The sequence below is a fragment of the Pristiophorus japonicus genome, unplaced genomic scaffold, assembly GCF_044704955.1.
Source record: "Pristiophorus japonicus isolate sPriJap1 unplaced genomic scaffold, sPriJap1.hap1 HAP1_SCAFFOLD_1519, whole genome shotgun sequence".
Classification (NCBI taxonomy): Eukaryota; Metazoa; Chordata; class Chondrichthyes; family Pristiophoridae; genus Pristiophorus; species Pristiophorus japonicus.
Genome location: NW_027251195.1, coordinates 14,739 through 38,290, shown reverse-complemented (window position 1 = coordinate 38,290; position 23,552 = coordinate 14,739). Strand labels below are relative to the sequence as shown.

The window sequence follows — 23,552 nt, the reverse complement described above, 5'->3', positions numbered from 1 at the left end:
GGGCAGGGGGTGGGGAAAAGAGAGAAACCGCTGGGTGAGTCAACGTCCGACGGGCGGGAGAGCCTGCACAGGGGCCGGCGGGGTCAGCCGGGGTCGTCCGCGGTCATCTGGGGTCGAGCGGGGGTCAAGTGGGTTCAGCCGGGGTCAACTGGGGTCGACCGGGTCGTCTGCGGTCATCTGGGGTCGAGCAGGGGTCAAGCGGGGTCAGCCAGAGTCAACCGGGGTCAACCGGGGTTGTGCGGGGTCAGTCAGGGTCATCCGAGGCCGGCTGGCGTTGAGCGGGGTCATCCGGGGTCAGCCGGATTGAGCCGGGGTCAGCCATGGTCAACCAGGGTCATCTGGGGTCGGCCAGGGTCTTTCAGGGTCAACCGGGTTTGAGCGAGGACATCCTGGGTCAGTCGGGGTCAGCTGGGGTCGAGCGGGGTCATCCAGATTAGGCCATGATCAACCGGGGTCAACTGGGGTCAGCCGGGGTCAGCCAGGGTTGGTGGGGTCAACCGGGGTCAGTCAGGGTTGATGGTGGGGTCGAACGGGGTCAGCTGGGGGTTTCAGGGCCTGTGGATCACAGGAGGGGGAGCAGGGGGCAGGGAGAGAAGGGGGGGTTAATGGGAGGGAAGCGGTGATTCCCCAGTCTGCAGGTGCTGGGACAGAATGAGATGGAGACAGAGATGGTTCGATAAGTCTCACAGTGAAAGGGGGAGAGAGAGTTACAGACAGCGAGAGAGAGACAGAGACGGATAGAGAGATGAAGAGAGAGAAACAGACAGGGAGATAAAGGCAGAGAGGGAGAGATTAAGTAAAAGATATTTAAAAAGGAAGAGCAAGGGATAGAGTGTAGGAGAAAGAGAGCGAGAGACAGAGAGTGAAAGTGAGAGAGAGAGAGAGAGAGAGAGAGAGAGTGAAAGTGAGAGAGAGAGAGAGACAGAAAGAGAGACAGAGAGAGACAGACAGACAGAGAGAGAGAGACAGAAAGAGAGAGAGAGACAGAGCGAGAGACAGAAAGAGAGACAGAGAGAGAGAGACAGAAAGAGAGAGAGAGAGACAGAAAGAGAGACAGAGAGACAGAGACAGAGACAGAGAGAGAAGGGATGAGAGAGAGCGTGTGGCCTGGGGCTGTGAGGAGCTGTGTTGGTGGGCTGAGTATTTATTCGATGCGGTGAGTGGGGGCAGTGTGTGATAGGGGAGCAGGAGTTGGGTGGATAGCTGTATGAGGGAGCATGGAGTGTGTGTGACTGGGCCGATGGGTGTATTCCCCAGGGAGAGCTGTTCCCATTACCCAACCCCCTCCCATCCTGATCATTCGGCAAGGGCGACCACAGGGAGGGAGAGAGAGCAAGCCTTGCCCAACGGAACTAGCACAGGCAGCCAATCAGACTGTGTGGAAATCCAGACAGGCTGCAAATTCCGCTTGCTGACAGGCCCCGGAGGTAGGGTCTAGCTGGCGTGCAGGCCTCATCCCCGGTCTGGAGTAGTGCTGGGGACCCTAACACAGGCCTCCATCCCCCCACCCGGTCCATCCGGGCCTCCGTATCCCCGGGGCGAGGAGAGGAGTCAGAGAATCACGGAAATTTACAGCACGGAAGGAGGCCGACCAAGAGCTACCCGGCCTAATCCCACTTTCCCGCTCTCGGTCCGTAGCCCTGTAGGTTACAAGTGCACATCCAAATCACAGAGATAGGGAGGGTATAGGGGCTGGAGGGGGTTACAGAGATAGGGAGGGGTGTAGGGACTGGAGGAGGTTACAGAGATAGGGAGGGGTTTAGGGGCTGGAGGGGGTTACAGAGATGGGGAGGGGTGTAGGGGCTGGAGGAGGTTAGAGAGACAGGGAGGGGTGTAGGGCTGTAGGCGGTTACTGAGATAGGTCAGGGTGTGGTGGCTGGAGGAGGTTACGCAATAGGGAGGGGTGTAGGGGCTGGAGGAGGTTACAGAGATAGAGAGGGGTGTAGGGGCTGGAGGGGGTTACAGAGATAGGGAGGAGTGTAGGGGCTGAAAGAGGTTACAGAGATGGGGAGGGGTGCAGGGGCTGGAGGAGGTTACAGAGATAGGGAGGAGTGTAGGGGCTGAAAGAGGTTACAGAGATGGGGAGGGGTGCAGGGGCTGGAGGAGGTTACAGAGATAGGGAGGAGTGTAGGGGCTGAAAGAGGTTACAGAGATGGGGAGGGGTGCAGGGGCTGGAGGAGGTTACAGAGATAGGGAGGAGTGTAGGGGCTGAAAGAGGTTACAGAGATGGGGAGGGGTGTAAGGGCTGGAGGAGGTTACAGAGATAGGGAGGAGTGTAGGGGCTGAAAGAGGTTACAGAGATGGGGAGGGGTGTAGGGCTGGAGGAGGTTACTGAGATAGAGAGGGGTGTAGGGGCTGGAGGGGGTCACAGAGATAGAGAGGGGTGTAGGGGCTGGAGGGGGTCACAGAGATAGAGAGGGGTGTAGGGGCTGGAGGGGGTTACAGAGATAGGGAGGGGTGTAGGGGCTGGAGGGGGTTACTGAGATAGAGAGGGTGTCGGGGCTGGAGGGGGTTACTGAGATAGAGAGGGTGTAGGGGCTGGAGGGGGTTACAGAGATAGGGAGGGGTGTAGGGCTGGAGGAGGTTACTGAGATAGAGAGAGGTGTAGGGGCTGGAGGGGGTCACAGAGATAGAGAGGGGTGTAGGGGCTGGAGGGGGTTACAGAGATAGGGAGGGGTGTAGGGGCTGGAGGGGGTTACTGAGATAGGGAGGGGGTTACTGAGATAGAGAGGGTGTAGGGGCTGGAGGGGGTTACTGAGATAGGGAGGGGGTTACTGAGATAGAGAGGGTGTAGGGACTGGAGGAGGTTACAGAGATAGGGAGGGGTGTAGGGGCTGGAGGGGGTTACAGAGATAGGGATGGGTGTAGGGACTGGAGGGGGTTACAGAGATAGGGAGGGGTGTAGGGCTGGAGGAGGTTACTGAGATAGAGAGAGGTGTAGGGGCTGGAGGGGGTCACAGAGATAGAGAGGGGTGTAGGGGCTGGAGGGGGTTACAGAGATAGAGAGGGGTGTAGGGGCTGGAGGGGGTTACTGAGATAGAGAGGGTGTCGGGGCTGGAGGGGGTTACTGAGATAGAGAGGGTGTAGGGGCTGGAGGGGGTTACTGAGATAGAGAGGGGTGTAGGGGCTGGAGGGGGTCACAGAGATAGAGAGGGGTGTAGGGGCTGGAGGGGTTTACAGAGATAGAGAGGGGTGTAGGGGCTGGAGGGGGTTACAGAGATAGGGAGGGGTGTAGGGGCTGGAGGGGGTTACTGAGATAGAGAGGGTGTCGGGGCTGGAGGGGGTTACTGAGATAGGGAGGGGTGTAGGGCTGGAGGAGGTTACTGAGATAGAGAGAGGTGTAGGGGCTGGAGGGGGTTACAGAGATAGGGAGGGGTGTAGGGGCTGGAGGAGGTTAGAGAGATAGTGAGGGGTGTAGGGGCTGGAGGGGTTTACAGAGATAGAGAGGGTGTCGGGGCTGGATGGGGTTACAGAGATAGGGAGGGGTGTAGGGGCTGGAGGAGGTTACAGAGATAGGGAGGGGTGTAGGGGCTGGAGGAGGTTACAGAGATAGGGAGGGGTGTAGGGGCTGGAGGGGGTTACAGAGATAGGGAGGGGGTTACTGAGATAGAGAGGGTGTAGGGGCTGGAGGAGGTTACTGAGATAGAGAGGGTGTAGGGGCTGGAGGAGGTTAGAGAGATAGTGAGGGGTGTAGGGGCTGGAGGGGTTTACAGAGATAGAGAGGGTGTCGGGGCTGGATGGGGTTACAGAGATAGGGAGGGGTGTAGGGGCTGGAGGAGGTTACAGAGATAGGGAGGGGTGTAGGGCTGGAGGAGGTTACAGAGATAGAGAGGGGTGTAGGGACTGGAGGAGGTTAGAGAGATAGTGAGGGGTGTAGGGCTGGAGGGGGTTACAGAGATAGGGAGGGATGTAGGGGCTGGAGGAGGTTAGAGAGATAGTGAGGGGTGTCGGGGCTGGAGAGGGTTACAGAGATAGAGAGGGTGTCGGGGCTGGAGGAGGTTAGAGAGATAGTGAGGGGTGTAGGGGCTGGAGAGGGTTACAGAGATAGGGAGGGATGTAAGGGCTGGAGGGGGTTACAGAGATAGAGAGGGGTGTAGGGACTGGAGGAGGTTACAGAGATAGGGAGGGGTGTAGGGCTGGAGGGGGTTACAGAGATAGGGAGGGTGTAGGGGCTGCAGGGGGTTACAGAGATAGGGAGGGGTGTAGGGCTGGAGGGGGTTACAGAGATAGGGAGGGGTGTAGGGGCTGGAGGAGGTTACAGAGATAGAGAGGGGTGTCGGGGCTGGATGGGGTTACAGAGATAGGGAGGGATGTAGGGACTGGAGGGGGTTACAGAGATAGGGAGGGTGTCGGGGCTGGAGGGGGTTACAGAGATAGAGAGGGTGTAGGGACTGGAGGAGGTTACAGAGATAGGGAGGGTGTAGGGACTGGAGGAGGTTACAGAGATAGGGAGGGGTGTAGGGGCTGCAGGGGGTTACAGAGATAGGGAGGGGTGTAGGGTCTGAAGGGGGTTACAGAGATAGGGAGGGTGTCGGGGCTGGAGGGGGTTACAGAGATAGGGAGGGGTGTCGGGGCTGGAGGAGGTTACAGAGATAGGGAGGGGTGTAGGGGCTGGAGGGGGTTACAGAGATAGTGAGGGGTGTCGGGGCTGGATGGGGTTACAGAGATAGCTCACGACCGTCTGACTCAGGCCAGAGTGCTACACACTGAGCCACGACTGGGTCTTAATCGATTTTTGATCAAAGAGAGGCAGGGTACCTCCATGTTCTCGTCCCTTTGGTTGGCCAAGTCTTTCAAGTTGTAGACCATGTTGTGGAAGAGAAGCTCGAGGTCATCAAACGAGGTAGAGGAGACATCAGGCCAGTGCAGAGCCAGCACGTTCTGCTGGTTTTGAGTTATCTGGACGCGAGGGGAACAACATAATGTTTGAGGACAGCAAAGGTTACAGGCCTCTTTTCAAATAATTCATTCATGGGTTGTGGTCAGTGCAACACGTCGCTATTAAGAACTAGTTGGTTTATTAGCAAAAGTTTTAACAATCACACGACACATTACCGGTTCATCCACCAGGCTCACAACCACCTGCTCCATCGTGGATCCCCCGAACCCAACTGGCCGGGGTTTTATTGAGTCTTGTGAACATCACGTGACTGGCTAAGCCCCTCCCCACTCAACAGCTCTACAACTATTTTTAGTAAAAACTTAAATCAAATGCCCCCCCTTTGACAAGGGCACCAGAACCCACAAATTAACAATTTAAACTTGAACTAAAACCTTAAATCAGATCAAAATTTGGTTGCCGGGGGCTCCATCTCCAGGGACACCCTGGCTCGGATGTAACCGCGGAAGAGAGGCAGGCAGTCGGGCTGAACGACCTCCTCGACCGCCCGCTGCCTGGACCGGCTGATGGCCCCCTTGGCCAGGCCCAGGAGCAGGCCCACGAGGAGGCCCTCGGACCTGCCCGCTCCCCTCCACGCTAATGTCCTTCCTAACTATTGCATTAATCTCCTCTTTAACCAGCAATGCTACCCCACCTCCTTTTCCTTTTATTCTATCCTTCCTGAATGTTGAATACCCCTGGATGTTCAGTTCCATGACCATCAACAAGTCTGCGGGCTGCGCCACCATCAACAAGTTTTCAGGCTGCGCCATTTCCACCCCCGTGGTGGGCAATGGTAGCCAACTGAGAGCATCCACACAATTCTCGGTGCCTGGCCTGTGGCGGATGGTCTAGTTATACGCTGATAGTGCAAGTGCCCACCTTTGTATGCGGGCTGAGGCATTAGTATTTATCCCCTTGTTTTCAGCGAACAGGGATATGAGGGGCTTGTGATCGGTTTCCAGCTCAAATTTGAGGTACTGATGCATTTTCTTTACCCCGAACACACACACACTAATGCCTCTTTCTCAATCATACTGTCGGCCCTCTCGGCCTTAGACAAGCTCCTGGAAGCTTAGGCGACAGGTTCCAACTTCCCCGCAACGTTAGCTTGTTGTAATACACACCCGACTCCGTACGACGACGCATCACATGCTAGCACAAGTCTTTTACAGAAGTCTTTTACTCTCTCTCTCTCTCTCTCTCTCGCGCGCGCGCGCGCACACTCTCTCTCTCTCTCTCTCGCGCGCGCACACTCTCTCTCTATCTCTCTCTCGCGCGCGCGCGCACACTCTCTCTCTCGCTCGCGCGCGCGCGCACACTCTTTCTCTCTCGCTCGCGCGCACACACTCTCTCTCTCTCTCTCTCTCGCGCGCACACTCTCACTTTCTCGCTCGCGCGCGCACACTCTCTCTCTCTCGCTCGCGCGCGCACACTCTCTCGCTCGCGCGCACACTCTCTCTCTCTCTCTCTCGCGCGCACACTCTCACTTTCTCGCTCGCGCGCGCACTCTCTCTCTCTCGCTCGCGCGCGCACACTCTCTCTCTCTCGCTCGCGCGCGCACACTCTCTCTCTCTCGCGCGCACACTCTCACTTTCTCGCTCGCGCGCGCACACTCTCTCTCTCTCGCTCGCGCGCGCACACTCTCTCTCTCTCGCTCGCGCGCGCACACTCTCTCTCTCGCGCGCGCACACTCTCTCTCTCTCTCGCTCGCGCGCGCACACTCTCTCTCTCTCGCTCGCGCGCGCACACTCTCTCTCACGCGCGCACACACTCTCTCTCTCTCTCGCGTGCACTCTCACTTTCTCGCTCGCGCGCGCACACTCTCTCTCTCTCGCTCGCGCGCGCACACTCTCTCTCTCTCTCGCTCGCACGCACACTCTCTCTCTCTCTCTCTCACGCGCACACTCTCACTTTCTCGCTCGCGCGCGCACACTCTCACTTTCTCGCTCGCGCGCGCACACTCTCTCTCTCTCGCTCGCGCGCGCACACACTCTCTCTCTCTCGCGCGCACACTCTCACTTTCTCGCTCGCGCGCGCACACTCTCACTTTCTTTCTCGCTCGCGCGCGCACACTCTCTCTCTCGCTCGCGCGCACACTCTCTCTCTCTCACGCGCACACTCTCACTTTCTCGCTCGCGCGCGCACACTCTCTCTCTCTCGCTCGCGCGCGCACACACTCTCTCTCTCTCTCACGCGCACACTCTCACTTTCTCGCTCGCGCGCGCACACTCTCTCTCTCTCGCTCGCGCGCGCACACTCTCTCTCGCGCGCGCACACTCTCTCTCTCTCGCTCGCGCGCACACTCTCACTTTCTCGCTCGCGCGCGCACACTCTCTCTCGCTCGCGCGCGCACACTCTCTCTCTCTCGCTCGCGCACGCACACTCTCTCTCTCTCTCGCGCGCGCACACTCTCACTTTCTCGCTCGCGCGCGCACACTCTCACTTTCTTTCTCGCTCGCGCGCGCACACTCTCTCTCTCTCGCTCGCGCGCACACTCTCTCTCTCTCACGCGCACACTCTCACTTTCTCGCTCGCGCGCGCACACTCTCTCTCTCTCGCTCGCGCGCGCACACTCTCTCTCGCGCGCGCACACACTCTCTCTCTCTCTCTCACGCGCACACTCTCACTTTCTCGCTCGCGCGCGCACACTCTCTCTCTCTCGCTCGCGCGCGCACACTCTCTCACTCGCGCGCACACTCTCACTTTCTCGCTCGCGCGCGCACACTCTCTCTCTCTCTCGCTCGCGCGCGCACACTCTCTCTCTCTCGCTCGCGCGCGCACACTCTCTCTCTCTCGCTCGCGCGCGCACACTCTCTCTCTCTCTCGCGCGCGCACACTCTCACTTTCTCGCTCGCGCGCGCACACTCTCACTTTCTTTCTCGCTCGCGCGCGCACACTCTCTCTCTCTCGCTCGCGCGCACACTCTCTCTCTCTCACGCGCACACTCTCACTTTCTCGCTCGCGCGCGCACACTCTCTCTCTCTCGCTCGCGCGCGCACACTCTCTCGCGCGTGCACACACTCTCTCTCTCTCTCTCACGCGCACACTCTCACTTTCTCGCTCGCGCGCGCACACTCTCTCTCTCTCGCTCGCGCGCGCACACTCTCTCGCTCGCGCGCACACTCTCACTTTCTCGCTCGCGCGCGCACACTCTCTCTCTCTCTCGCTCGCGCGCGCACACTCTCTCTCGCGCGCGCACACTCTCTCTCTCTCGCTCGCGCGCACACTCTCTCTCTCTCTCTCACGCGCACACTCTCACTTTCTCGCTCGCGCGCGCACACTCTCTCTCTCTCGCTCGCGCGCGCACACTCTCTCTCGCTCGCGCGCACACTCTCTCTCTCTCTCACGCGCACACTCTCACTTTCTCGCTCGCGCGCGCACACTCTCTCTCTTGCTCGCGCGCGCGCACACTCTCTCTCGCGCGCGCACACACTCTCTCTCTCTCTCTCGCGCGCGCGCACACTCTCTCTCTCGCGCGCGCGCACTCTCTCTCTCTCGCGCGCGCGCACACTCTCTCTCTCTCTCGCGCACACTCTCTCTCTCTCGCTCGCGCGCGCACACTCTCTCGCTCGCGCGTGCACTCTCTCTCTCTCGCGCGCACTCTCTCTCTCTCTCTCTTGCTCGCGCGCGCACACTCTCTCTCTCGCGCGCACACTCTCTCTCTCTCTCTCGCTCGCGCGCGCACTCTCTCTCGCTCGCGCGCGCACTCTCTCTCTCTCACGCGCGCGCACACTCTCTCGCTCGCACGCGCACACTCTCTCGCTCGCGCGTGCACTCTCTCTCTCTCTCTCGCGCGCACTCTCTCTCTCTCTCTTGCTCGCGCGCGCACACTCTCTCTCTCGCGCGCACACTCTCTCTCTCTCTCTCGCTCGCGCGCGCACTCTCTCTCGCTCGCGCGCGCACTCTCTCTCTCTCGCGCGCGCGCACACTCTCTCTCTCTCTCGCTCGCGCGCGCACACTCTCTCTCTCGCGCACGCGCGCACACTCTCTCTCTCGCGCGCGCGCGCACTCTCTCTCTCGCGCGCGCGCGCACTCTCTCTCTCGCGCACGCGCACACACTCTCTCTCTCGCGCACGCGCACACACTCTCTCTCTCGCGCACGCGCAATCTCTCTCGCGTGCGTGCGCACTCTCTCTCTCTCACGCGCGCGCACACTCTCTCACTCTCGCGCGCGCGCACACTCTCTCACTCTCTCGCTCGCGCGCGCACACTCTCTCTCGCGCGCGCACACTCTCTCTCTCTCGCTCGCGCGCACACTCTCTCTCTCTCTCTCTCACGCGCACACTCTCACTTTCTCGCTCGCGCGCGCACACTCTCTCTCTCTCGCTCGCGCGCGCACACTCTCTCTCGCTCGCGCGCACACTCTCTCTCTCTCTCTCTCACGCGCACACTCTCACTTTCTCGCTCGCACACTCTCTCTCTTGCTCGCGCGCGCGCACACTCTCTCTCGCGCGCGCACACACTCTCTCTCTCTCTCTCGCGCGCGCGCACACTCTCTCTCTCGCGCGCGCGCACTCTCTCTCTCTCGCGCGCGCGCACACTCTCTCTCTCTCTCGCGCACACTCTCTCTCTCTCGCTCGCGCGCGCACACTCTCTCGCTCGCGCGTGCACTCTCTCTCTCTCGCGCGCACTCTCTCTCTCTCTCTCTTGCTCGCGCGCGCACACTCTCTCTCTCGCGCGCACACTCTCTCTCTCTCTCGCTCGCGCGCGCACTCTCTCTCGCTCGCGCGCGCGCACTCTCTCTCTCTCGCGCGCGCACACTCTCTCGCTCGCGCGCGCACACTCTCTCTCTCTCTCTCGCGCGCACTCTCTCTCTCTCTCTTGCTCGCGCGCGCACACTCTCTCTCTCGCGCGCACACTCTCTCTCTCTCTCTCGCTCGCGCGCGCACTCTCTCTCGCTCGCGCGCGCACTCTCTCTCTCTCGCGCGCGCACTCTCTCTCTCTCTCTCTCTCTCGCTCGCGCGCGCACACTCTCTCTCTCGCGCACGCGCGCACACTCTCTCGCGCGCGCGCGCACTCTCTCTCTCGCGCACGCGCACACACTCTCTCTCTCGCGCACGCGCACACACTCTCTCTCTTGCGCACGCGCAATCTCTCTCGCGTGCGTGCGCACTCTCTCTCTCACGCGCGCGCACACTCTCTCACTCTCGCGCGCGCGCACACTCTCTCACTCTCTCTCGCGCGCGCGCACACTCTCTCTCTCTCTCCCGCGCGCGCACACTCTCTCTCTCTCTCTCTGTCTCGCGCGCGCGCGCGCACACTCTCTCTCTCTCTCTCTCTCTCGCGCGCGCGCACACTCTCTCTCTCTCTCTCTCTCTCTCTCTCGCGCGCGCGCACACTCTCTCTCTCTCTCTCTCTCTCTCTCTCTCTCTCGCGTGTGCGCACACACTCTCTCTTTCTCTCTCTCTCTCTCGCGCGCACACACACACACTCTCTCTCTCTCTCTCTCTCTCTCCCGCGCACACACTCTCTCTCTCTCTCTCTCTCTCGCGCACACACTCTCTCCCTCTCTCTCGCGCACACACTCTCCCTCTCTCTCTCTCTCTCCCTCTCTCTCTCTCTCTCTCTCTCTCTCGCACTCTCTCTCGCACTCTCGCGCGCGCGCACTCTCTCTCTCTCGCGCGCGTGCACACACTCTCTCTCTCTCTCTCTCTCGCGCGCGCACTCGTGCGCACTCTCGGGCGCGCACTCTCTCGCGCACACATTCTCGGGCACGAGTCTCTGGGCAGCGATCACGAGCAGGGGAAACCCTGGTTGATTTTATCCTGCCTCGCCCCTCCCGCAGAAGCCGGGACCCCCTCGATTCCCCACCCAGACACACACGGCGGCACTAAGCGGCCTGGTTGCATTTGCGGCAAACCCGGGATGAAATCCCGAGGGAAGGACAATGAGGGCTCGGGGCGGATGTGATGCCTTACCTCCTGGATGTGAGCAGCGACCGAGGCCTGAGTATCCAAATCCAGGGTCTGGATCTGCTCGATGAATTCCTCCTTGCCCTCGCTCTGCAACAACAACAACAACAACCACCTGCATTTATATAGCGCCTTTAGTGAAACGTCCCACAGCGCTTCACAGGAGTATTACGCGATAAAAATGTGGCCCGGAGCCGCATCAGTAGAAGGTAGCGCATGTGAGCAAGAGCTCGGTCAAAGAGTTGTGTGTAATGTACGCTCAAAGGGTTTGTGGAGCTGTTGAAACCTGGGGGGGGGGGGCGTCAGGACCACCGTCCAGGGGCTGCCTGTCCTTTACCAGGAACCCTTCGGGGTCTGGAACAGAGTCGCCACCGAGCGCAGCTCTCCGCCGGCTGGAGTGGCGGCCGTCCTGCGGGAGCCGCTGCTCGGGAATCCGTACCTCCACGACCGAGGTTTCAGGTGGCGGTCGGGCGAGAGGGCTGTGGCTGGTGAGGTGACCGGGGTCGGGGACCTGCTCGACGGCGGAGGAGCGGGCTGGTTGGCCAACGTCCGGCGCGCGGCCGATGCCATCGAGTCGCTAAAAAAACAGCGCCGGGCCCTGACTCCGTTAGGTGCGTCGAGGAGGCTCGAGCACGTGGGGGAGATCCCGCCCGAGCTGATCCCCCCCCCCGTCCGGACGGAATTCCTCGTCGGCGCCAAGCCCCGGAACCTCCCTCGGGAGCCGGCCCCTCACAACTTGAGCCTCCTCCGGGGGGACATCCCCTCCGTGCCTTTCAGTTCTGCGCGGAGGGAGGGGTTTCCTGCACGGGCTGCTCCTGCGCACTCTCCACCTTGCCATCCTCGTCTGCCGTCCGGACACGCCACGGCGTGCCGTCTTGCCGTCCGGAGGAGGCGGGGGTCCCCGATGGAGGGCTCCCTACGCGGGAGTCCTCCCACTGTTTATCGGGGACTTGGCCTGGAGGCTGGTGCACGGGGCAGTCCCGTGCAATCGGTTTTTAAGTCGGTTCACGGGCTCCCAGGCCGCCTGCAGTTTCTGCGGTCTGGAGGAGTCCGTGTCCCACGTGTATGTTCAGTGTGTGAGGGTTGCAGCCCCCTCTTCCAATATCTGAAGGGGCCGCTCCTCAAATTCTGGCTGCACTTCAGTCCCCACGCTCCCGATCTTTGGGCACCCTGTGCGGAGGGGAGCGGGCAGGTCCGAGGGCCTACCTCGCGGGCCTGCTCCTGGGGCCTGGCCAAGGGGGCCATCAGCCGGTCCAGGCAGCGGGCGGTCGAGGGGGTCGTTCAGCCCCGACTGCCTGCCTCTCTTCCGCGGTTACATCCGAGCCCGGGTGTCCCTGGAGATAGGAGCACGCGGTGTCCACCGGTACGCTCGCGGGCCTTCCGCGAGAGGTGGGCGCCGGAGGGACTGGAGTGCATCGTCGCCCCCGGCAACCAAATTCTGATTTGATTTGATAAAGTTCCCAAGTTAATTTGGATTTAATGAGTTGTAGTGCCCTTTATAAAAAAAAAAGGGAGTACTTGATTTAAACGTTCAACTTAAAATAGTTGTAGAGCTGTTGAGTTGGGGAGGGGCTTAGCCAGTCACGTGACGTTCACAAGACTCAATAAAACCCCGGCCAGTTGGGTTCGGGGGATCCACGATGGGGCAGGTGGTTGTGAGCCTGGTGGATGAACCGGTAATGTGTCGTGCGATTGTTCAAGCTTTTGCTAATAAACCGACTAGTTCTTAATAGCAAATGTGTTGCTCTTAAGCAAAGAACCCACAAAGCAGATGCGTTAGTGGGTTTTAAGGAGAGTCTTAAATGAGGACCAAGAGGCGGAGAGGCAGGGAGCTGTGCGTTCCCGCTGGGGGTACCCGTCGGTCCGTGGGGTGCTGGACAATTCCCCCCCCCCGCCCACATCCTTCCCCCGATAGGAAGTGATGCGTGGGATTTAGCACCTCACTTCCGGTCGGGGGAGGGGCGGTAAGCTCGAGGGTTGGGACAACGGCGGCAGGAACTCACGCCCCGCGGTGTTACCGGGCGACTCTGAACTCTCAGCCCACCGACTGCCGTTGACGCAGAGCCTGTGAACTCTGTTCAAAGGGATCTAGCTGCTTGAATAACAGAAACATTAAAGGGTACGGGGAGTGAGGGGGAGGGTGGGGTTAGACTGGGTGGGATATTAAAGGGGGGAGTGAGGGGGAGAGTGGGATTAGACTGGGTGGGATATTAAAGGGGGGAGTGAGGGGGAGGGTGGGATTAGACTGGGTGGGATATTAAAGGGGGGAGTGAGGGGAGAGTGGGATTAGACTGGGTGGGATATTAAAGGGGGGAGTGAGGGGGAGAGTGGGATTAGACTGGGTGGGATATTAAAGGGGGGAGTGAGGGGAGAGTGGGATTAGACTGGGTGGGATATTAAAGGGGGGAGTGAGGGGAGAGTGGGATTAGACTGGGTGGGATATTAAAGGGTGCGGGGAGTGAGGGGAGAGTGGGATTAGACTGGGTGGGATATTAAAGGGGGAGTGAGGGGAGAGTGGGATTAGACTGGGTGGGATATTAAAGGGGGAGTGAGGGGGAGAGTGGGATTAGACTGGGTGGGATATTAAAGGGGGGAGTGAGGGGAGAGTGGGATTAGACCGGGTGGGATATTAAAGGGGGGAGTGAGGGGAGAGTGGGATTAGACTGGGTGGGATATTAAAGGGGGAATGAGGGGGAGGATGGGATTAGACTGGGTGGGATATTAAAGGGGGGAGTGAGGGGAGAGTGGGATATTAAAGGGGAGAGTGGGATTAGACTGGGTGGGATATTAAAGGGGGGAGTGAGGGGAGAGTGGGATTAGACTGGGTGGGATATTAAAGGGGGGAGTGAGGGGAGAGTGGGATTAGACTTGGTGGGATATTAAAGGGGGGAGTGAGGGGGTGAGCGGGATTAGACTGGGTGGGATATTAAAGGGGGGAGTGAGGGGAGAGTGGGATTAGACTGGGTGGGATATTAAAGGGGGGAGTGAGGGGAGAGTGGGATTAGACTGGGTGGGATATTAAAGGGTGTGGGAAGTGAGGGGAGAGTGGGATTAGACTGGGTGGGATATTAAAGGGGGGAGTGAGGGGAGAGTGGGATTAGACTGGGTGGGATATTAAAGGGGGGAGTGAGGGGGAGAGTGGGATTAGACTGGGTGGGATATTAAAGGGGGGAGTGAGGGGGAGAGTGGGATTAGACTGGGTGGGATATTAAAGGGGGGAGTGAGGGGAGAGTGGGATTAGACTGGGTGGGATATTAAAGGGGGGAGTGAGGGGAGAGTGGGATTAGACTGGGTGGGATATTAAAGGGTGCGGGGAGTGAGGGGAGAGTGGGATTAGACTGGGTGGGATATTAAAGGGGGAGTGAGGGGAGAGTGGGATTAGACTGGGTGGGATATTAAAGGGGGAGTGAGGGGGAGAGTGGGATTAGACTGGGTGGGATATTAAAGGGGGGAGTGAGGGGAGAGTGGGATTAGACTGGGTGGGATATTAAAGGGGGGAGTGAGGGGAGAGTGGGATATTAAAGTGGAGAGTGGGATTAGACTGGGTGGGATATTAAAGGGGGGAGTGAGGGGAGAGTGGGATTAGACTGGGTGGGATATTAAAGGGGGGAGTGAGGGGAGAGTGGGATTAGACTTGGTGGGATATTAAAGGGGGGAGTGAGGGGGAGAGCGGGATTAGACTGGGTGGGATATTAAAGGGGGGAGTGAGGGGAGAGTGGGATTAGACTGGGTGGAATATTAAAGGGGGGAGTGAGGGGGAGAGTGGGATTAGACTGGGTGGGATATTAAAGGGGGGAGTGAGGGGAGAGTGGGATTAGACTGGGTGGGATATTAAAGGGGGGAGTGAGGGGGAGAGTGGGATTAGACTGGGTGGGATATTAAAGGGGGGAGTGAGGGGAGAGTGGGATTAGACTGGGTGGGATATTAAAGGGGGGAGTGAGGGGGAGAGTGGGATTAGACTGGGTGGGATATTAAAGGGGGGAGTGAGGGGGAGAGTGGGATTAGACTGGGTGGGATATTAAAGGGGGGAGTGAGGGGGAGGGTGGGATTAGACTGGGTGGGATATTAAAGGGGGGAGTGAGGGGAGAGTGGGATTAGACTGGGTGGGATATTAAAGGGGGGAGTGAGGGGGAGGGTGGGATTAGACTGGGTGGGATAGTAAAGGGTGTGGGGGAGCGAATTAACTCTTTCTGTCCGGGAATGTTGCAAGAACTGATCTCCCTGGGTCACTCTCTGCCCAGACTGGGATCGAGCCTTGGTCCAAAGGCTGAAGGCCCACACTGCCCAGGTCCCAGTCACAGGAGGGTGTCCCACTCCCTGGGGGCAGGGCGTGGATCTGAGGCCTACCTGCACAGCACAGCCTAACAGGAGGAGCAGCACCTTGGTCACCTCCTGCAGTCCCGCATCTGAAATGCAAGGGGAGCGATCGTCATCACTCAATCAAATACAGCCAGCCGGCAAACACACCCAGACAGGAGGGAGACAGAGGCCAGCCAGGAGGGAGACAGTCCCCAGACAGGAGGGAGACAGAGGCCAGACAGGAGGGAGACAGTCCCCAGACAGGAGGGAGACAGAGGCCAGACAGGAGGGAGACAGAGGCCAGACAGGAGGGAGACAGAGGCCAGACAGGAGGGAGACAGAGGCCAGACAGGAGGAAACAGTCCCCAGACGGGAGGGAGACGGAGGCCAGACAGGAGGGAGACAGTCCCCAGACGGGAGGGAGACGGAGGCCAGACAGGAGGGAGACAGTCCCCAGACAGGAGGGAGACAGAGGCCAGCCAGGAGGGAGACAGTCCCCAGACGGGAGGGAGACAGAGGCCAGACAGGAGGGAGACAGTCCCCAGACGGGAGGGAGACGGAGGCCAGACAGGAGGGAGACAGTCCCCAGACAGGAGGGAGACAGAGGCCAGACGGTAGGGAGACGGAGCCCAGACGGGAGGGAGACGGAGCCCAGACGGGAGGGAGACGGAGCCCAGACGGGAGGGAGACGGAGCCCAGACGGGAGGGAGGCCCAGACTGGAGGGAGAGGGAGGCCCAGACTGGAGGTAGAGGGAGGCCCAGACTGGAGGGAGAGGGAGGCCCAGACTGGAGGGAGACGGAGGCCCAAACTGGAGGGAGACGGAGGCCCTGATTGGAGGGAGACAGAGGCCCTGATTGGAGGGAGACAGAGGCCCTGACTGGAGGGAGACAGAGGCCCTGACTGGAGGGAGACAGAGGCCCTGACTGGAGGGAGACAGAGGCCCAGACTGGAGGGAGACAGAGGCCCAGACTGGAGGGAGACAGAGGCCCAGACTGGAGGGAGACAGAGGCCCAGACTGGAGGGAGACAGAGGCCCAGACTGGAGGGAGACGGAGCCCAGACTGGAGGGAGCCGGAGCCCAGACGGGAGGGAGACGGAGCCCAGACGGGAGGGAGACGGGGCCCAGACGGGAGGGAGACGGGGCCCAGACGGGAGGGAGACGGGGCCCAGACGGGAGGGAGACGGAGCCCAGACGGGAGGGAGACGGAGCCCAGACGGGAGGGAGACGGAGCCCAGACGGGAGGGAGACGGAGCCCAGACGGGAGGGAGACGGAGCCCAGACGGGAGGGAGACGGAGCCCAGACGGGAGGGAGACGGAGCCCAGACGGGAGGGAGACGAAGCACAGACAGGGTAGCAGCACGCTAATCCTGCACTGGGGCACCCGCCTGGCTGGCTATTCAACTGTGTGAAGCAGCGTGAGCCTGTCCATCCGCGACCTGTGGGTTGGGCGATGACTGGCCCGCTAAGGTCAGTGGTGGGTATGTCGGGGGTCGTGCCTCCCTCCCACGGAGGGGTTACACCCCGGGGCCGCCGGGGGGGGGGCGCCGGGGATGGGGGGAGAGTTTCAACGAATGTGTACGTTTCTGAAGCCCAGAGATATTGTGCCGAATTCTCCGGCGGGGGCAAGAGAACTGGCCTCAGAACCTCTGGGGCAGGGGTAACCGGGCGAGGCCCCCCAATCCTGATCGCTGTATAAACGCAGGGGTGGGGAGGGGGGGCCTGGAGGACAGCATCAGTCTGCCTCATGCGGCCGAATAGCCTGGGCTCACACACACACTTGCGGAGGGCGGGCGGTGTCTCTGGGACCAGGACCCCAGCACCTTCGGGTGCGGAGTGGGGGGGAGAAATTAGATGGGGGGGGGTGTTGGGGGCACAGAATAACGGGCAGATTAAAGCCAGGATAGCGAGGCCCCTCATGCAATCGCAGAGGGCAGGCCGTGCCAGGCCAAAGATTACCAGAGGTGACTCACCGCTCAGGGGATCCCGGCCCAGGAGCTGTACGTTGGGGAGGGCCATCAGAATTAGCTGTTGGAGGTCCTCCTGTGGGCAGAGAACGAGAAATGGTATTCAGTACAGAGAGGGAGGAGTGGACAACGGGTGTTAGATACAGAGGGAGCGCCGCACTGTCGGAGGGGCAGTACTGAGGGAGTGCCGCACTGTCGGAGGGGCAGTACTGAGGGAATGCCGCACTGTCGGAGGGGCGGTACTGAGGGAGTGCCGCACTGTCGGAGGGGCAGTACTGAGGGTGCGCCGCACTGTCGGAGGGGCAGTACTGAGGGTGCGCCGCACTGTCGGAGGGGCAGTACTGAGGGAGCGCCGCACTGTCGGAGGGGCAGTACTGAGGGAGCGCCGCACTGTCGGAGGGGCAGTACTGAGGGAATGCCGCACTGTCGGAGGGGCAGTACTGAGGGAGCGCCGCACTGTTGGAGGGGCGGTACTGAGGGAGCGCCGCACTGTCGGAGGGGGGGTACTGAGGGAGTGCCGCACTGTCGGAGGGGCAGTACTGAGGGAGCGCCGCACTGTCGGAGGGGCGGTACTGAGGGAGCGCCGCACTGTCGGAGGGGCGGTACTGAGGGAGCACCGCACTGTCGGAGGTGCTGTCTTTTGGATGAGACATTAAACCGAGGCCCCGTCTGCTCTCTCAGGTGGATGTAAAAGATCCCGGGGCCACTATTGGAAGAAGAGCAGGGGGAGTTCTCCCCGGTGTCCTGGGGCCAATATTTATCCCTCAACCAACATCACTAAAACAGATGATCTGGGTCATTATCACATAGCTGTGTGTGGGAGCTTGCTGTGCGCAAATTGGCTGCTGCGTTTCCCACATTACAACAGTGACTACACTCCAAAAGTAGTTCATTGGCTGTAAAGCGCTTTGGCTCGCCCGGTGGCCGTGAACGGCGCTATATAAATGCAAGTCTTTCATTCTAAGAGCAATGTGTTGCTGCGAATTCTTAAGCAAAGGACCCGTGAAGCAAATACATTACAAAATGGCATAGCCTCCCCTGGTAGAATTGCCTCCCCTCCCCCTCAGGGGCTTGCGGTAAGCCTGGAGGTAGGGGGGTGATGGGGGGGGGGGGCGTCAGAGAGCTGGGCCGGCGTTGACTCCTGCGAGGCGATTTAGATCGGTTGAGTGAGTGGGCAAACACATTGGTAGGAAAAGCATAAGGACAAAGTATTATTTTAATGGTGATGGCTTGGGAAGTGTGGATGTACAGAGGGACCTGGGTGTCCTTGTGCACCAGTCAGTGAAAGCAAACATGTAGGTGCAGCAAGCAGTTAGGAAGGCAAGTGGTATGTTGGCCTTCATTGCAAGAGGGTTTGAGTACAGGAACAAGGATGTCTTTTTTTTTTAAATTCGTAGCCAATCGTTCCAATTCTTTGTCAAATACAAACGCCAGAGGTCACCTTGCACATGCCAAGGATCACTCTGCGCCAATGCTCTTAGCCAAAAGGCCTAGAGCCACTGCACCGTTCCTGGAAGTACTGCAATACCAGGTTCGTGCCATGGAGGTGGATGGGTCAGGTCCCCCACACACCTCCAGCAAGGATGTCTTACTCCAGTTATACAGGGCCTTGGTGAGACCGCACCTGGAGTAGTGTGTGCAGTTTTGGTCTCCTTACCTAAGAAAGGATACACTTGTCACAGAGGGAGTGCAGCGAAGGTTCACCAGACTGATTCCTGGGATGGCAGGACTGTCGTATGAGGAGAGATTGGGTCGACTGGGCCTGTATTCACTGGAGTTTAGAAGACTGAGAGGGGATCTCATTGAACCGTATAAAATTCTGATTGGGTTGGATAGACTGGATGCGGGGAGGATGTTTCCCCCGGGGCTGGGGAGTCTAGAACAAGGGCTCACACAGTCTCAGGATACGGGGTAGGAAATTTAGGACTGAGATGAGGAGAAATGTTTTCACTCAGAGGGTGGTGAACCTGTGGAATTCTCTACCACAGGAGGCTGTGGAGGCCAAGTCATTGAATATATTTAAGAGGGAGATAGATAGGATGCTAAGAGGCTGCAGGGTGATTTGGACAGGTTAGGTGAGTGGGCAAATGCATGGCAGATGCAGTATAATGTGGATAAATGTGAGGTTATCCACTTTGGTGGCAAAAACAGGAAGGCAGAATATTATCTGAATGGTGACAGATTAGGAAAAGGGAAGGTGCAACGAGACCTGGGTGTCATGGTACATCAGTCATTGAAAGTTGGCATGCAGATACAGCAGGCGGTGAAGAAGGCAAATGGCATGTTGGCCTTCATAGCGAGGGGATTTGAGTACAGGAGCAGGGAGGTCTTACTGCAGTTGTACAGGGCCTTGGTGAGGCCTCACCTGGAATATTGTGTGCAGTTTTGGTCTCCTAATCTGAGGAAGGACGTTCTTGTTATTGAGGGAGTGCAGCGAAGGTTCACCAGACTGATTCCCGGGATGGCAGGACTGACATATGAAGAAAGACTGGATCGACTAGGCTTATATTCACTGGAAATTAGAAGAATGAGAGGGGATCTCATAGAAACATATAAAATTCTGACGGGACTGGACAGGTTAGAGGCAGGAAGAATGTTCCCGATGTTGGGGAAGTCCAGAACCAGGGGTCACAGTCTAAGGATAAGGGGTAAGCCATTTAGGACCGAGATGAGGAGAAACTTCTTCACTCAGAGAATTGTGAACCTGTGGAATTCTCTACCACAGAAAGTTGTTGGGGCCAGTTCGTTAGATATATTCAAAAGGGAGTTAGGTGTGGTCCTTACGGCTAAAGGGATCAAGGGGTATGGAGAGAAAGCAGGAATGGGGTACTGAAATTGCATGATCAGCCATGATCGTATTGAATGGTGGTGCAGGCTCGAAGGGCCCAATGGCCTACTCCTGCACCTATTGTCTATGTTTCTATGAGAGCCCTAGGGAGCTGGGTGGGGGCAGGGGGGGTGGGGGGGAAGTTCAGTGATGATGCAGTTTCCTGAAATGACAACGAGCTCGCAAACACCAGCCAGCCGCACTGCAGGAAGCAATGGGTTCGGCTTCAGAGCTATGTGAAAACCCATAAATCGACACCGCGTTAGTCATGGGGGTTCCGGTCAAAGTGTGTTGCGTGTAGTGGGGTGGGGTGGGGGTTGGTGGGGGGGAGGGGAGAGCGAGAACAGGAACTGAAGCCACCGTGACCTCAAGAGGAATGGTGAGTCACGGTTCTGACACATTACTCTTCACAAATAAAGCTTACAAGAGGCTTACGTTGGTGGCCCGCTGCAGGCCGGGTGCTTTCCGCGAGCAGCCACGATCCCACCGTTCAGGGTTTTGTCATAGGCAGTTCCCTCGGAATCGAGAAAGACTTGCTTCCGCTCTAAAAGTGAGAGTTCTCAGGTTGGCTGAACAGTCCAATACGAGAACCACAGTCCCTGTGTCAGGTGGGACAGACAGTGGTCGAGGGAAAGGGGTGGGTGGGGAGTCTGGTTTGCCTCAGGATTAACAGCAGCATCGCCGTCGTAAAAACCAGGACCACGTGTGTTTGTACAGCGCCTTTAAAAGGTGGTGAAATGTCCCAAGACGCTTTGCAGCAGCGTGATCAAACACAATTTTGACACCGGGCCCCACAAGGAGATATTCGGGACAGGCGACCAAAAGCTGGGTCAAAAGAGGTGGGTTTTAAGGAGCGTCTTGAAGGAGGAGAGAGAGGCGGAGAGGTTTAGGGAGGGAGTTCCAGAGCTTGGGGCCCAGGCAACAGAAGGCACGGCCACCGATGGTGGAGCGATTATGATCAGGGATGCTCAGGAGGGCAGAATTGGAGGAGGGCAAATCCCCTCCATGGCCCGCGCCCCCTCCCCATCTCTGTAATCTCCTCCAGCCCCACAACCCCCCCCGAGATCTCTGCGTTCCTCCAATTCTGGCCCTCCTGAGCACCCCTGATTATAATCGCTCCACCACCGGCGGCCATGCCTTCTGTTGCCTGGGCCCCAAGCTCTGGAACTCCCTAAACCTCTCCGCCTCGCTCTCCTCCTCCAAGACGCTCCGTAAAACCCACCTCTTTTGACCCAGCTTTTGGTCGCCTGTCCTGAATATCTCCTCATGTGGCTCGGTGTCAAAATTGTTTCCCTTGGTCTTTAAACGCTCCTGTGAAGCGCCGTGGGACGTCTTACTACGTTAAAGGCGCTATATAAATATATGTTGTTTTTGTTGTTGATTGTCCTATGAGCAGAGATTGAGGAGACTGGGCCGATATTCTCTGGAGTTTAGAAGAATGAGAGGTGATCTCATTGAAACAGACACAATTCTTACAGGGGCTTGACAGGGTAGATGCAGGGAGGGTGTTTCCCCCCCGGGCTGGGGAGTCTAGAACCAGGGGTCACACAGTCTCAGGATAAGGGGTCGGCCATTTAGGACTGAGATGAGGAGGAATTTCTTCACTCAGAGGGGGGTGAATCTTTGGAATTCTCTGCCCCAGAGGGCTGTGGAGGCTCAGTCGTTGAGTGTATTCAAGGCTGAGGTCGATAGAATTTTTGGACTCTCGGGGAATCGAGGGATCGGGCAGGAAAGTGGAGTTGAGGTCGAAGGTCAGCCGTGGTCTCATTGGATGGCGGAGCAGGCTCGAGGGGCCGAATGGCCGGCTCCTGCTCCTAATTCTTATGTTCTCATGTAACCCAACCCCCTCCCCCAAACCCACCAGGATGGGTGGGTTGCTCATCCTGCTAGGATAGCCAGGAATTGATCTCCTGGACACGGTTGTGACTAACTCCCAGCAGAAAATTCACAGGGGCCTTTGACAATGACGTGGTTATTTTCATTTCTCTTTCCTGCACCGCTTTCGGTTATTAGTTATAAAAATATTGGAAATGGGGAGGTTGAAGGTCATAGGAACAGGAGGAGGCCCATTCAGCCCCTCAGGCCTGTTACCATAGGAACAGGAGGAGGGCCATTCAGCCCCTCAGGCCTGTTACCATAGGAACAGGAGGAGGGCCATTCAGCCCCTCGGGCCTGTTACCATAGGAACAGGAGGAGGCCCATTCAGCCCCTCGGGCCTGTTACCATAGGAACAGGAGGAGGCCCATTCAGCCCCTCAGGCCTGTTACCATAGGAACAGGAGGAAGCCCATTCAGTCCCACAGGCCTGTTACCATAGGAACAGGAGGAGGGCCATTCAGCCCCTCAGGCCTGTTACCATAGGAACAGGAGGAGGCCCATTCAGCCCCTCAGGCCTGTTACCATAGGAACAGGAGGAGGCCCATTCAGTCCCACAGGCCTGTTACCATAGGAACAGGAGGAGGCCCATTCAGTCCCACAGGCCTGTTACCATAGGAACAGGAGGAGGCCATTCAGCCCCTCGAGCCTGTTACCATAGGAACAGGAGGAGGCCCATTCAGCCCCTCGAGCCTGTTACCATAGGAACAGGAGGAGGCACATTCAGCCCCTCGGGCCTGTTACCATAGGAACAGGAGGAGGCCCATTCAGCCCCTCGAGCCTGTTACCATAGGAACAGGAGGAGGCACATTCAGCCCCTCGGGCCTGTTACCATAGGAACAGGAGGAGGCACATTCAGCCCCTTGGGCCTGTTACCATAGGAACAGGAGGAGGCCCATTCAGCCCCTCGGGCCTGTTCCGCCACGATGGTCCGAAATGGCCTCCTTCCGTGCCATAAACGTCTGTGATTCGATGAAAGTGCTTTTGCCGTAGTTTAGCCCGTTCAGTTCATCCGTCGCCATCTTCCCTCTTTGTCATTTTGTGCTTCCAGGTGAAGAAGCCTCCGGGGGGGGGGGGAGCGGACGTAAGGGTCCCAACCAAATTGGCGACCTGACCTGGCCATGACCCCGGACGGGGGAATGGCCGCCCCTAGGCTGGCGGGGGCCCTCTCCCTCGGCACCCTCCCCCCCGCACGCGGCCCGGGTTACCTGGTAGAAGGTTTTGACGTGCTGGATCAGGATGGTGAGGTTCTGCACCCTCAGTACCTCGTCGCTGGCCTCGTTGCGATAGATGCGCTGGGTCTGGGGGTGCGGGTCGCTGGAGGGGGGAGAAGAGAACGTACAAGGGAGAGAGAATGTGAGCAGGAGAATGGTTTTATGAGCCCCCCCACAAACTCCCCCCCCCCCCCCCCCCCGAAGTCTAGCACCAAGCTCATTGCCCGATTTTTGGTCCCCTGTCCAAATATCTCCTTACCGCCTCGGGGTCAAGTTTTGTTTGATTTACACTCCCGTGAAGCGCTTCAGGACGTTTTAGAGAGAAAAAAATGACTTGCATTTATCTAGCGCCTATCACGACGAGACCTGGGTGTCATGGTACATCAGTCACTGAAGGTTGGCATGCAGGTACAGCAGGCGGTGAAGAAGGCAAATGGCATGTGGGCCTTCATAGCGAGAGGATTTGAGTATAGGAGCAGGGAGGTCTTACTGCAGTTGTACAGGGCCTTGGTGAGGCCTCACCTGGAATATTGTATACAGTTTTGGTCTCCTAATCTGAGGAAGGACGTTCTTGCTATT

At 58.7% G+C, this 23,552-nt stretch overlaps 1 protein-coding gene across 1 annotated transcript in view; it reads right to left on the bottom strand.

Moving 5' to 3' along the window:
• Positions 1-23,552, bottom strand: part of LOC139242890 (girdin-like) — a gene marked incomplete at its 3' end in the record, with an annotated part of 53,982 nt that overhangs the window by 19,466 nt on the left and 10,964 nt on the right. The window contains exons 3-7 of the mRNA XM_070870535.1: positions 22,968-23,076; positions 17,065-17,134; positions 15,142-15,200; positions 10,801-10,884; positions 4,759-4,899 (exon numbers count right to left, since the gene is read on the bottom strand). Coding sequence (XP_070726636.1) covers positions 4,759-4,899; positions 10,801-10,884; positions 15,142-15,200; positions 17,065-17,134; positions 22,968-23,076 — 463 coding nt within the window. The remainder of the gene's footprint in view (positions 1-4,758; positions 4,900-10,800; positions 10,885-15,141; positions 15,201-17,064; positions 17,135-22,967; positions 23,077-23,552) is intronic.